The sequence below is a fragment of the Citrus clementina genome, unplaced genomic scaffold (assembly GCF_000493195.1).
Source record: "Citrus clementina cultivar Clemenules unplaced genomic scaffold, Citrus_clementina_v1.0 scaffold_3, whole genome shotgun sequence".
In the NCBI taxonomy this organism is placed as follows: Eukaryota; Viridiplantae; Streptophyta; class Magnoliopsida; order Sapindales; family Rutaceae; genus Citrus; species Citrus x clementina.
The window spans coordinates 46,943,979-46,957,967 of record NW_006262339.1 but is presented as its reverse complement, the minus strand read 5'-3'; the positions used below and the strand labels follow the sequence as shown (position 1 = coordinate 46,957,967).

Here is a 13,989-nt window from a genome sequence, read left to right as displayed (position 1 = left end):
TCCGGTACTTTCTATGAAATACACAAATTTATTGCATTTAATTATAAGAAAAACTCGTACAAATTATATCAAACCCAAAACACAAGACCTCAAATTTTGTAGTATATTCTTATTTATGTAGTGTATATACACACTTTCATATGTGATGATGATACTTCGATGAAAGGCAAAGAGCCCATTCAAGCAACAAAACTCCCTCGCCGACAGACTTAAAACGGCTTAAACGCAGATGCCAAAACAACTTGAAAATGACGAAAAGCTTTAAAATCCAAGGATCGATACAAAACATATTCCCACTTTCCAAAAATTTCAGATTTCATATAACCATCACTTTAAGAGAAGAGTTTGTGACCTCCACCCCTTTTCCAAACACCACGCACAGGGACTGGTAATCCTTCAGCTGGATTCTGGTTGCCATCTAACCTGCTGTCCAATGGCTCAGGATCAGGTCCAGTATCAGAATTTTTTAGATCCAAAAGTGCAGCCATTGAGCCATCACCAAGCCGTACTCTGTGGAACTTTGAGGTTTTCTTCCGTTGCTTTCCCCCACCACCCCTATCCACAGAAGTTTGACTAGATCCACCCCCAGCAGATGTCAAGTCATTCTGACCCCTAAGCTGCTCATCCACCATTGGTTTTGATTTTCCTTTAGCACCACGATATCCATCCTTAGACAATACCTCCTCGTCTTCTTCTGAAGGTTTGAAACTTGATTGCAGTTCCCTAACAGTGCTTAAAAAATTATTCGCTACTGCATGCTTAGAATTACTGTCATTAGCCACGGTAGATTTCCCTTTATCATTTTTACAGGCTTCAGTAGCCACAGACTTCCCTTTGCTTTTTTTGCTGCCATTAGTATCTTTCGCCCGGACACTGATGTGAGCCCAATCATTGTCTAACTGATTATTCCCTTGCAAAGTAGCATTGTAGGTCTCGATCAACTCTTTCTGTTTCAGAGCATCAGGACAGAGCCTGGCCAACTCAAGAACTAAATGTGACAAGCCATATTGCTTCACATATTCCAGATATTTTCTCGTGTCAATCAAACCTTGCCGGTACTGTGCAGTTATGTCTTTAAAAGCAGTATATTTGTCTTCATCATATTCAAAAGCAGCACGCATCCTTTCTACCAAAGATCTGTTTGCAGCTTGAATATTCTCAACACTCGGCGCAGGCTGGCTTATCGAAGGCATTTTGTCAGTTCTCATTGCAGAAACCGGAGGGAAATCAGAAACAGAAGGTTCTACTGATCCATTTGCAAGATTTGGAGCTGATGCAGAGTGGGTTATCCTTCTGATGTTGCCTGAGTTCCTTGAAGAAGCAGATGAAACTGCTGTTGACTGGGCCAGTACCTGAGCCTGAGCAGAAGCTGCTTTACACGACACAGTACGGCTACCACTAGAACTTTGTGACACAGCAGATCCAATGTTTGCTGCACGCCTAGGTTGGGTTGAGTTATTAGATGATAGCACAGGCCTTTGACTTGCTGATGGCCAACCAAGGCCTGCATGGAGAACAGTTACATTTCTGTTATTTTTGCGCCGCAGATGTGCTGCCATGCTATTAGGCAAACCTTCCGAATTACTTCTGGGATTTTGTTGACTGCTGCTGGAAGCCATGGGAAGGGGAGGAAAAGAAGACTCTTCCAGAGGTGCTGTCCTTGAGTTTTGACCCAAGGCTTGAAGGTATCTTGAAGCTAATTCAGAATCGGTTGTTGCCAATGATTCAAATGGCTGAATGAGTGTATCAATATCTTCTGCATCTCCATGATCAGAGACTAGTGATCTGGAAGATGATGGATCATAAGAAGTGCTATCAGCACCAACTGTCTCCAGGCTTGCCTGAATGGCCATAGAAAGTTCATTAACATCAGATGACTCGCGATGAAATGTCCGTCCCCTTCCACGACGATGTTCTTGTTCATTATTTCGACGATAACGAAAGCAAATTGGGATCTGATACACAAAATTTGTTAAAAATAAAAAATAAACAAGCAGGGAAATAGAGGATGCAAGAATTCAACTGCAACAACAAAGATAATTACAAAGGATCAGATCCCCTTGCATTTACAAATGGAAGAGAAAACATGCCTGAAGAGCTGCATTACGTTTAGCACGAGACATACGCCCACCATGTTCAATTGCATTATGCCTCTGGAAAAGAAGAAAAAAGTCAAACCATGTTCTAATGTGGTAAAAGATCAAAAATGAGATTGATAGGGTTACACCAAGAACACACAGAAGTAACCCGGCAAAAAAAGCATACAACCTTCAATATTCATATGGTCTAAGAGGTTACCTTCATCTCTGCTTCAGATTGAAAGACGACAAACTTTTTGGCAAGACACGCTTCATCCTCACAGAGAAAATGATCTCGACGAAAGTGAATCTGTGCCAGTCAACAACGCTTGTTAATAAGGCGCTCTTAGTTTGAAAACAATCACGAAGCAGCATAAAATTTTAATGCCATTCAGAATCAAAGACAGAAGAGAATATATCTCGCCTCTAGGTCATCATAATTCTTGTAATATTCATATTGACCTGGATGCTGCCTGCATATAACAACAAACAATCACAGAAACAATTTAAAGTCCTAATGGTTCTAAAATGAATATTCACAAAGTTTTCATTAGGAGGAGAGAAAAAAAGGGCACACGTTACCTTTGGCATATATGACAAGTATAGTGTTCTGTGGACATATGTGTATACAGCTCATTATCCCCATAGAACGGGGTTCTACAAAATTCACACATAGGATGCCCCATAAAGCCGCCTCTTTCACTTTCAGTTCCATCAACCACCGAATCACCTGAGTTTATATGTTGATTCAATTGAGCTCTAGTATATAATTTTTGTTCACAAATAAATACCTGTATTGTTCAAATAAATTGGTGAGACAATAATGCTTTAAACAGAAGGAACATAGATTTAGTTAACTAATACATGCAAAAAAAATATTGAGACCATGCAACCCAAGGCCAAAATTTTATTTTTTTTAAAAAAAAGGTGTGTGGCCATATTTTCATTAAGACAGTAAACAAGGAGCCAAGTGGCATCAATTTTGAGGACTATTTCTTGGAAAAATAACACTAAATAGATATATTTCTAACACTTCTGTAGGGCAAACACCCAAAAAAAAAAAAAAAAATTCCATGAACAAGATGCCAGACATATAAATCTCACCTTTCGTCCTTCCAAACATAGACTGCACATAAGCAATTTATGTCGATGAAATAAATGGCCCTTCAACTGCTCAATATTTCTAAACCTAGCCCGTCGCTTTGACCCATCATTTGGTCCCTCCATGTTGTCACACACACTACATGAAAGCCGGCACATTGCCTTGATCATCTTGTAGTGATCAACATCATCAAAAAATGCCTGTGTGTCCTCGTGATACCAGTATGAACCTACTCGGCCTTCCCTCAATTCAGTTGGCAAGACTGAGAAGTCACTGATCATCCTGGTATAGTCACCTAAAGCCTGAAAAGAAATCAATCAGAAGGGAAGTTCGTAAATTAATCAGTACAAATGGATTTCCATCAACATTCACCAAACTAAACAGAAATTAGTTGTCTAAACATTTAAGTTTAGTAATTGACATCAGTAAGAAAGTCATACAAACATCAAATTTTAATAACTAATATAATGCCACAACACACAACTTCTCAGTATTAGTAACGTGTTCTATTGGCACATCATTAAGCAGAGAGAGACGCACTTAAATCAAAGCTCAAAAGCCATCATATCACGTTCATCATTTCAAGGGAAATCCAGTGCTTGGATTTACAATATCTAGCTTGTATATGAATAACATTAAGATTTGTGTGTCTTCAAATCTATAGCACACTTTTAGAGGGCGAGTTACAACTACTCATACCTAGTAAATACAACACAGTAGCATAGCAATATCAATTCGAAAAAAGTGAACGCCGACAAAGACATTGACAAGATACAATATTGCAGCCGGGAATTACAGTTGAAATAATGTATAGCAGAATTATGATGAAATCTATTTGTTAGTGTTGACGGTAATTGAAAGAGGGAAAACCCTAACAGACCTTGGTGACAAAAACGACGTTGTTTTCGGTCTTGCAGATGCAGCAACGGCGGTCCTGGCAAATGAATCGGAGCCGAGCCACGCATGTCGAACACACTTCTCGATGACCGCACCCCCCGTACGCAACCCATTCCAAAGTATCGGCACACACCGCGCAGCTATCGTCCATCTTCTCTTGATCAAAACCTAATTTCACCTTCAAAATATAGATGACAATACAGAGAGGATACGTATGGCAAAATCTTTATAGACGCGGTCGGATGATGATTTCAGATGAATCTGGAACGATGGTAGATTTTTTCGATGGCGATGTATACAAATATTAGTCTCCGAACAATAAATAAAAAGGGGCTGTTGGGGCTCCGCAATAATAATATACTTGCCTTTGCCTAGGGGAAGCCCGGAAATCACCTTTATTTTGGGATTAGAATTTATTATAGATTTATCAACGTAATTGTGGACCGGGATCAAACCAATCGGTTGACTCTATAAGTGAAGGCTGAGGTCTTTCTTTCTTCCTTTTTTTCCCTTTAAACGAAAGAAGTATCAATAATTGTTTACATACGGGTCCATGACTGTAATTTTGACATGAGAACCAATTATATACAATTAGCTATTTAGACAATCATAATCCTATTAATTATTTAATAAATTATACAATATTATCTAGTTCTATCCAAATATATTAGTTATGGTTAAAATATATATATAAGTAGAACCTTGATAAATTAATAGTCTTAAAATTATTAATTTAGTCAATATTAATATATTGGTAAATTAATAATCATTAATTTTTATAGAGTAATATCATGTTCCTACTATAAATTTTTATAAAATATAGAGGTAGTGCAATTAAAGAATATAGTGATTCTATGAAGCTGTATGATACGATTATAATTTAATCTTATATAATTGAATGAATCATTCACTTACTAATCCTTTGGCTAGACCGTGATTACATAATAACTTATAAGAGAAGACTTTTTGGAGCCAAAATATTAAGTTGATTCTCTCTCTTATTTCTCTTAACATAGCACATAGAATATAACAATAGCTTCTCATCTGAAAGGTATAAAGAAAGTAACAATGACCAATGAAATGCGTAAAGCATTATACCAGTATGACACATAAAATCATTGATAGATTATACGTATTTAGTTTCAAATTAGTTAATTATTAATTTATGTATTATTTGAGGCCTGTTAAAAAAACAAGATTTTTTTAAAGTTATCATTTAATAAACTTATCAAATTATTAATTTACCATGTTAGCATTAAGTTGAGACTATTAAAATCTATCATTTAATCGAGCTTATAAATTTATCAAGTATCAATTTAACGAAGTTTTCTAGAGAGCTTTTGTGACTGTTGACGTGTCCCCTGGAGCGAATTTAGGAAATTGTACCCTACGTTTTTTTTTTAAGCAATAATACTTTTCATGGTTCTAAGGAAGAATACTTGCAAAACGACACAAGAAAGAAAGCTAGAGAAAAATATGTTAGGAAAATATATAATAAAGGGATCACACCCGAGGAATATGGTGCGGGGGCTGGAGGACCGTCCATAACAAAAGGCTACTCTAATTATTATTTCTCTATAACTTATTAAGTTGTTATCTTTATATGAATCACAATCCCCTTATGTGAATTATAGTTCAATCATTTCTCTACTCTTTATATCAATAATTATTGACTCCTTTTTAATACTCGTTGTCTCTACATATATAAGTTTATGTGTCTATGATTCAAGTTTGCATTAGTGAATTGAAGAGTCACAATAGCATGTAAATTGTGATATTATCTTTTAAATAATCAGATAGTGTGTGTGTATATACACACACCCCCTCCCCCACCTAACAAGATAGTAAATAATTACAAAATGATGATCATCATTTATGCGATATATATAATCTTAGAATTTATTAAAAGAGTCCTTAGTTATGTTAAATATTAAAACTTAAACCCTTGGCTAATTATATTATCCAAAAAATCATGAGCCCATATCCCCCAAGTGGATTTAGGCCGTAATAATTTTATTAGATAATTAGCTTGGATCGCTCTCTTATCTTCTATATCACACCTCTCACAGTGAGTCTTAAAGGAGTGGCTTGCATCCTCTTGTACTGCACGAGAAACACATTTATCGCATGATGAGTGACATGATGTAAGGCATATATCATGTATATGCTTTTGTACGACATCAATAGCATGAAGCATAATGCCTTAATTTTTTAATGTATGACCATCACATGAATTTAATGATCCCATAAATCTGTTTTGCATGTCCTCTGTAAAATAGGAAAGTATTTTAGCTAGCTTGCATGTTTGCACGGTGTGATTCTATACATGTAGAATGTTACGCGGCAATTCGCACGACAACTTTTTTATTAAATTGGTAATGAGTCTTAAGTATGTTCATTAGGCCTTATGGGCCTACTAGTCTCGTCTGCCTAATCTTTGATTAGAACTTATTCTTATTTTACCTTATTTTTGGACCTAAAACCATGGACATTTGCTAATTTGCTTGTGCATTTTTGTGTATATCCAACATTATACTGTATGTAGTTATATTTTAACAAAAAATTATTAGAGTCTGACTGAGTAAACATAATATACTTGAATAGTGAGAGATTCAAAAATATAAAAATAAAAAATAAAAGTGGTCTAGTAATTACAAATTTTGATGTGTTGGGAGAAAATATATAGTACATTAGAGATAAACAATTAATTGTTACATGTGTGACATGTATAATTGAAATCAAATATTTTAATATTAATGTGGAACAAAATAATAGAGACAACAAGCAGCCATTTATTCAACTATGTTTGTACGCGTACAAACATTATATTTCTTAATCTAAAGATTATTCAATTTAAAGCGTACATAAATTAGCGATAATAGACAATACACAACTCCAATGAAATGAGTTGTACTCTCGATATCGCAGCGAACATAATGGAGGTGAAAAATAGGTTTAAAAATCACAAGAGATCCAAAGTGGCTCATCAAATTGGCCCCTCAGTTTATCTCCAATGTCATCCTCGAGACGCAATTTCCCCAAATCTAGCTGATTGCCTGGATGCCACGCTGGCGTTCCATTTTCATATCCGTTCCATGTCAGCCTCCTTAATCCACTGCCATCCAATTTGACCACATATAGGTCTCCATATGGCTGGAACTGATTGGGCCACGACACCGGCTCAGCCATCACTGCTCCCAGATTAGCCGTGAACAAGAGCCACTCCCCATCGGCACTAAAGCAGACGTGATTAATCCTCTCCCTGTCCACGTCACCTGACCCCTCAGGGCCGGCCACATGGATTCGCCTTAGACCAGAGCCGTCAGGTTTAATAACATATAGACTGAACGCTTCAACGTTATCTGGATTATGCCTGTTGGAGGAAAAAGCTATGAGGTCTCCTTTAGGTGACCAGCTTGGCATTGTATCAATCCACGGCCCATCAGTTAACTGACGAATGTCACCGTTAAACTCGCCGTTGACAGCGTCAAGTACGAAGAGATTCTTGTGACCGGACCGTCCTGAGCGAAATACGAGAAACTTGCCATCTGGCGAGCACGAGGGGAAGGCATTATTTCCTGTTTCTTCTTTCGTAAGGATCTTTACATCACATGGGATTTCTTCCCTATTGTTATCATCGGAAGGGTCAAGTTGAAACGAAACTCGTGCAATCTGGACCGTCGCTCTTTCTGACTGAAAAATTGGACCGGTAGATGTGTAGATGACGTGTTTCTCTGTGGGACTCCACGAGTTGTAGAAAGCTGTACGGTCTTTGATTAGAGTCCATCGTTTAGAACCGTCAGATTTAGCGATCTTGATTCCAGCATTCAATTCAAAATCATGATTGAACACAATCAAACCACCGTCTGGGGAGAAGGAAGGGAATGAGCCGTTGAGTCTAAGCATTCGAAGTTCTTTAACCGGAGACGCTACCGGTTCCAAATGAGGAATGGTTGACTGGCCTTCGGTTGACTCACCTCGAAATCGATGGTAGCCGATGAACTCTGAATTAGCAGAGACAAACGGGTTGTAATGGTGGAAATTCGGGTTGAGTGTCTCAGTCACCGGGTAAAACTCCTTTGATACGCGATCATAAATCTCAATGTGTCGAAAATTCCTATTTTTCCTCCGAGTTGCAACGGCGAGTCGTTTGCCATCGTGAAAGGCGGCGGGAGTAAAGCAGTGAACACCCGGTGGTGTCACACGAGTAGGAGCTATCGGGAAACCAAGAAATTCTAAATTTTCCGGGAAGCTAACTCGGAAAATGCTCCACCAGCCATCATCAGCTTGGCGGTGGAAGTAAATGGTGGAGTCACCAGACCAGGTGGGCCAGCCGCCTCGTTCGCATACAATCACTCGCTTATTCGGATCAGATTCTTGAAAAACAACTATATCCGTATTAAGCTCGTGGAATTCACCAGGCCAAGGTCGAGACTCATAAGAGGCAACGGTTATAAATTTGCCAGAGTAAGAAACACTAGGACTGTAGTCGACAACTCCATAAGGGGTCAATCTGGTAAATTTGCTTGCCTTAAGGTCGGTGGAGTAAAGAGCAGACCAGCTCTTGAAGATTTGGTCGGGCTGCTCATGGGCTGAAATGAAGAAGAGCTTGTCGTTTCTTGCAACAGGGCGATCGTGAAAGAGGCTGCAGGGAATGGAAGGTAACAGCTCCGTTTTGGACGATCCGGGTCGGGTCTGGTAAATACGGGGAGAACCGGAACGCTCGGAGATGAAGGCGATTGTTTGATCTTGTCCGTCGACAAACTGGGCGTTGAAATTGATGGAAGTGCCATCGGTGAGGCGATGCTCGTGGAATTTTGGTGCATTGACGAATGGCGATTTGATTGAGAAAACGTCGAAGCCGTAGTAAGGCCTGCCTACAGTGGTGAAGACGATAGTGCCTTTCGGTTCCATATACATTTGAACCGATGACTGTTCAGTGACTGTTGGTTTGAAGATGGTGGTGGTTCTATGGCTTTTTAATAAGCGGCGAAAGTGGAGTAAAGATAGACCGACTCTATCTGTTACCTGGGTTGTGCGTATGTAGTGACGTAGCATTTTTGTTCTTTAGCATTTAGTTTGACCCTCTGAAATTAATAATTAAGAAGCCAAATAGTCCATTACTTCTTGCGCCAGCTTTGAAGATAAACTCTTAAAAAATAAAATTTGAATATAGAAGGTTTTTTATTTTCTTTTTTTTTTAAATTCTTGTTTGTATACAAGATAAGATTAGAGGTATGTGCAATGTCCCGTCAAAGCATTTGTAAGTCGTTAAAACATACAGTAATTTAAATTGTTACATGTATTTAGGAATATCATGAAATACATCAAAGAATTAAAAAAAAAAAGAACTTTTAATACCCAAATCAAGATAAAAAGGACCACATGAACACATAAAAAATCAAATAAAATTATATAAAGTATAGATATGAGCTATAGTTTAACCCAAAAATATAACAACTAGCATCACGTTATTATTAACAGAGTCATGTTCTCAAAGCTCAAATAAGACAAAAAAAAAAGATTATAAATCTAACGATTAAAAACAAAGCATAAAGATTCGATAACATTAGATCTAAATCAAGATTTCCGGCCAAGTCCACCTTTTCAGCTTACAAATACATGCTAAAATGATTGAGGAAGGACTTTTGACTATTTCATCATTAGCAAAAAAGAAAATCAAATTCGGATTTACTAAAAAACTCATAGAATACAAACTAATGAGAGCGTTGGAGTGCCCTCCACGGTCACATTCGAGTTAGCTTTGCGGAGAGAATATTAAAGACAAGAACAAGTAATCAAGTATATTCTGAACTGTTACTTCATTAATTACATGTTCTGGATCAGTGAAGGATTTTTTATCCTTCAGTTTTGATTGACTAACTTTTAAGTGGATAAGCAATTTCATTTTTAAAAGAAGCAGAGAAGAGGGCTGTAAACTTAAATTGGGTTCTATCTCCTGTGTTAAAAATTAGAAAAGAAGTTTGTGAAATAAAATATTAACTAAATAGGCATCAGCAAGCATATAGGGTTTTATGGAATTACCAATATAACTATTCAGAGTTCCGATTTGTTCTACCAAAGTCGGTAACTCGGGTAATAAAAGTACAACCCACAACGTCATTGTTTCTTTGTATGCTCGTTTACTTTAGATAAGAAAAAAAAAAAGACACTAATTATCGGCAACCGAAGAAAGAAAATCCACCCCCCAACCCCCATTAGGAAATCTAACTTGATCCTCTATCCATGGCGAAGGCGACCATTTTTTTTTTTTGGTGTCTGCTAGGTGTAATTAAATTGCCTATTACAAAAGATAGTGAAATATATGAAGAAGACTTTGGAGAAGCTCAGGTTGATTAATGCTTCTGGCTGCGAAATACAAGTATATTCAAGACTCGTCCTTTTTTTTAAAAAAAAAAATTAATATCGTTCTTGATAATCGATTTTTATGGCCCATTTTGTTTTGTTGTGGTCATGCAGGCGGTGAATGTAATAGGATCCCTCAGGAAGAAAATGAGACCATGTCACTTGACGAAATTCATCGAGATTGTCCACATCTAAGGCCTTTGAGTACATGATTATAGTTAATCCACATTTAGTTCTCCTGAATCTCAGTATTAATTTTTCTCTCATTTCAAATTTATTGGCAAACATTATTTTTCATTTTAATTTAGAAGAATTGTTATAATTATAAAAATTTGGTCGACACAAATTGCAGTAACGAATATTGTGTTCTTATTGTAGATATTTCACAGATCGCTGCTTCATCAAATCTCACAATAATATTCTTCGGGTCTTCTAATACTTCTAGAATATATTTGTGGCAATTTAATTATTAAATTTAAAAAGGGAAAACTACTAACAAATTTTCACAAATACTAAGCCATAAACAAACAAGTATGTTGTTCAATTTGAGATATTTTTTTTTCCTTTGTACATATATTCTAATAAATCATAAATTTTTTAAAGGACATTATGACGTAAAAAAAAAGAAGGTGGGGCTACTTATACTCTAAAAAAATACTCTTAACACTCTAATTTCTATAAAAATATGTATTATAAAAATACTCATCATATTAATTACTATTAAGGACAATTTATTATAAATTAATATTACATAATTACTTTGAACACTTATATAGCACATTCACTATTCAATTTATTATTCTCGTACCTTAAACCTAATTTTTTTTATTTTCCACATCTTAATTAATATGTTGACGAACAATGAGGAAATCAATTTTGAGAATAAAATTTGACTATAAAGCATGTGTGGTATTTTCTATTTTAAAATAATAAAATGAAAAAAAGGTAGAAAGTGCTGTAAAAGAATTTTTTTTTTTTGCCTTTGACCTTTCTTCTTCATCTCTTTTCTTCTTCTCCTCCTCCTTTTTTTGTTTGAATTATTTATAGAATATTTTTTATTACAATGTTCTCATTGCAATTTATTTTTGGTGCAAAATTTAATATTGGAGAAAAATAAATAAGAAATTAATAACTAAAATTATGTTAAACAATTTATCTATAACTTGACCTAATTATATTGTTGTAAGTGTATATTAAGTCTTTTAAAATTAATGTGCTAAATAATTTTATTTGTGTTTTAAGTAAATAAAGGTAAGTAACTTAAATAGTACAAGTAAGGATATTTTTGAAATTTAAAAAAATGTACAAAGTAAAATTTGATTTTTTTTATTAATTATTGTATGGGTGTGGAGTTATAGAATATTTAAAATAATATTTAGAGTGTAAATATCCCATAAAAAAATATATTTAATGCTTAACCGAGACAAACTTTTTATTTCGTTGCAACGTCCTTTGCTTCATGCAATCCGCTAACAAATTTGGCCCACATCACAGATTTGTATTTTGTTAGGGTTAAAGTGAAATGCTTTACGAACTTGAATCCAACTTCAACTAACGATGACAGTAGAGGTTGGGGACAAAAAGATGAAAAAAAGAAAACGATGTGGGTGGTAAGGAAGTGCGAGTTCAAGTAATTCACTAAATTACTTTCCTTTCTGATTTTCTGAAGTTGTTAAAAAAGTAAAGTAACCAGTTGAGACAAGGCAGTAAGTAACAGTGGAAAAGTTTCAAATATATAATTCAAGGATTATATATATATACAACAAGGTGTCCGGACGATCCCCTGATTTGAGGACCAAATAATTAGTGCAGCTCAAAGCTCAATGCTGCACAGTAATTTCTGCTTCCTGCACAGGAGGTATCTACTCTCACAGTGCGCTATTGCTAATAATAACGCTAACTCGAGCGCCGCAGCCTAGCTACTTAAATCCAATATTAATATGCAAGACAGATGAGCTTGCATGTTAAAGCATATATTATAGCTAGCTATATATACGTGTTAATTATATGAAATTTTCTGATGATGAGCATACAATATGTTCAGCACTGCCGCTATAAAAGTATAAATTATGTATAGGATTATTCCGATTAGTTTTTACAGTTACTTCAGTAGTCCCATTGACTTTAAATGAACGGCTGATTGTGCTCTTGCTCTTTGTTTCTGAATTTTATTATTTTTATTTTTATTTTTTTTAAAGCAAACAAACAAACTTATCAAAGTTTTTGCACGGTCAAATATCTTCAGCTCAGTGCGACATTTTAGAAGAAGAGATTATAAATTTGAGGGAACACGGCATAAGGCAACATTAACAGCAGATCCAAGAGATCGACTTTTAGAATTTTGAGAAAGTTCATCAATAAAAGCAAGAATTCCACCAATGTCTAACCCAAGGTAACCATCTATTATTACTTAATTAACAACCTCAGATCTCCATTAATGCCTTTTCTGTTCATACGATTTTTATTTTTTCAATAATTAGGATGGAGGGTAAGGTGGCGCTTATCACTGGTGCAGCTAGCGGGATCGGCGAGGCAGCAGTGAGATTATTTGCTGAGCACGGAGCCTTTGTTGTTGCTGCTGACGTCCACGATGAGTTAGGCCATCAAGTTGCTGCATCTGTAGGCACAGATCAAGTTTGTTATCACCACTGCGATGTCCGAGATGAGAAGCAAGTTGAAGAAACAGTGAGGTACACATTGGAGAAGTATGGAAAGCTTGATGTTTTGTTCAGCAATGCTGGAATCATGGGCCCATTAACAGGCATCCTAGAACTTGACCTCACTGGATTTGGCAACACCATGGCCACAAACGTCTGTGGAGTTGCGGCAACCATTAAGCACGCAGCTCGTGCTATGGTGGATAAAAATATCCGTGGCTCAATCATTTGCACTACGAGTGTTGCCTCTTCGCTTGGAGGAACAGCTCCACATGCATATACAACATCGAAGCATGCTCTAGTTGGTTTGGTCCGAACAGCGTGTAGCGAGCTTGGCGCTTATGGGATCAGAGTCAATTGCATCTCCCCGTTTGGAGTTGCCACGCCTCTTTCATGTACAGCTTACAATTTGAGGCCAGATGAAGTTGAAGCTAATAGTTGTGCGTTGGCTAACCTGAAGGGCATTGTTTTGAAGGCCAAGCACATTGCGGAGGCGGCATTATTTCTTGCTTCTGATGAATCTGCTTACATCAGTGGGCATAATTTGGCTGTTGATGGAGGCTTCACGGTGGTGAATCACAGTTCTTCTTCAGCCACCTAAATGTGTGCTGATAATAGTAAATGACTCACAGGTTGCAAGTAGCCTTTTTTTTTTTTTCCGTCTCCCTCTTCTTTAATGTTATAATTGGAATTCATTTATTTCTTAGGTGTAAAATTTAAGTGATTTTGTCGAAGTCAAACCTTGTTACCAGCACTTGGCATGTGCAATTTCCTTGTAATCTGCAGTGTTATCTTCCATCTATTTTCCACATCATAAAGTTCATGAATCCTGTCCGCCCACGTCTTATGCTTAGCAGACCCTCAACACCTTGTCTTCATCTTGCTTGTA

The 13,989-nt window shown here is 36.5% G+C and overlaps 3 protein-coding genes across 3 annotated transcripts; 1 reads left to right on the top strand and 2 right to left on the bottom strand.

Moving 5' to 3' along the window:
• Positions 1–19: 19 nt before the first annotated feature.
• On the bottom strand, positions 20–4,592 carry LOC18048804 (E3 ubiquitin-protein ligase HEL2). Its single transcript, XM_006444526.2, has 7 exons — positions 4,061–4,592; positions 3,183–3,482; positions 2,661–2,869; positions 2,503–2,551; positions 2,299–2,388; positions 2,091–2,153; positions 20–1,955 (listed from the first exon to the last, which is right to left on the bottom strand). The coding sequence occupies exons 1-7, from the start codon at positions 4,226–4,228 to the stop codon at positions 333–335; spliced, it is 2,502 nt and encodes an 833-aa protein (XP_006444589.1). The 5' UTR covers positions 4,229–4,592; the 3' UTR covers positions 20–332.
• Positions 4,593–6,809: 2,217 nt separating this feature from the next.
• Positions 6,810–9,092, bottom strand: LOC18048803. Its single transcript, XM_006444525.2, has one exon. It carries the CDS (start codon positions 8,995–8,997, stop codon positions 7,033–7,035), a length of 1,965 nt encoding a protein of 654 aa, XP_006444588.2. The 5' UTR covers positions 8,998–9,092; the 3' UTR covers positions 6,810–7,032.
• Positions 9,093–12,821: 3,729 nt separating this feature from the next.
• Positions 12,822–13,701, top strand: LOC18048802 (short-chain dehydrogenase reductase 3b). Its single transcript, XM_024187586.1, has 2 exons — positions 12,822–12,835; positions 12,924–13,701. The coding sequence occupies exons 1-2, from the start codon at positions 12,822–12,824 to the stop codon at positions 13,699–13,701; spliced, it is 792 nt and encodes a 263-aa protein (XP_024043354.1).
• The last annotated feature ends 288 nt before the right edge of the window (positions 13,702–13,989 follow it).

What these genes read in the sequence shown, in the direction of transcription:
- LOC18048804 (XM_006444526.2), bottom strand. Translation starts at nt 4,228, where the DNA reads ATGGACGATAGCTGCGCGGTGTGTGCCGATACTTTGGAATGGGTTGCG. An exon ending in ACGTCGTTTTTGTCACCAAG is followed by an intron (nt 3,483 to 4,060) that starts GTCTGTTAGGGT and finishes ATTTCTTTTCAG; the next exon opens with GCTTTAGGTGACTATACCAG. An exon ending in ACTTGTCATATATGCCAAAG is followed by an intron (nt 2,552 to 2,660) that starts GTAACGTGTGCC and finishes TGTTATATGCAG; the next exon opens with GCAGCATCCAGGTCAATATG.
- LOC18048803 (XM_006444525.2), bottom strand. Translation starts at nt 8,997, where the DNA reads ATGTATATGGAACCGAAAGGCACTATCGTCTTCACCACTGTAGGCAGG.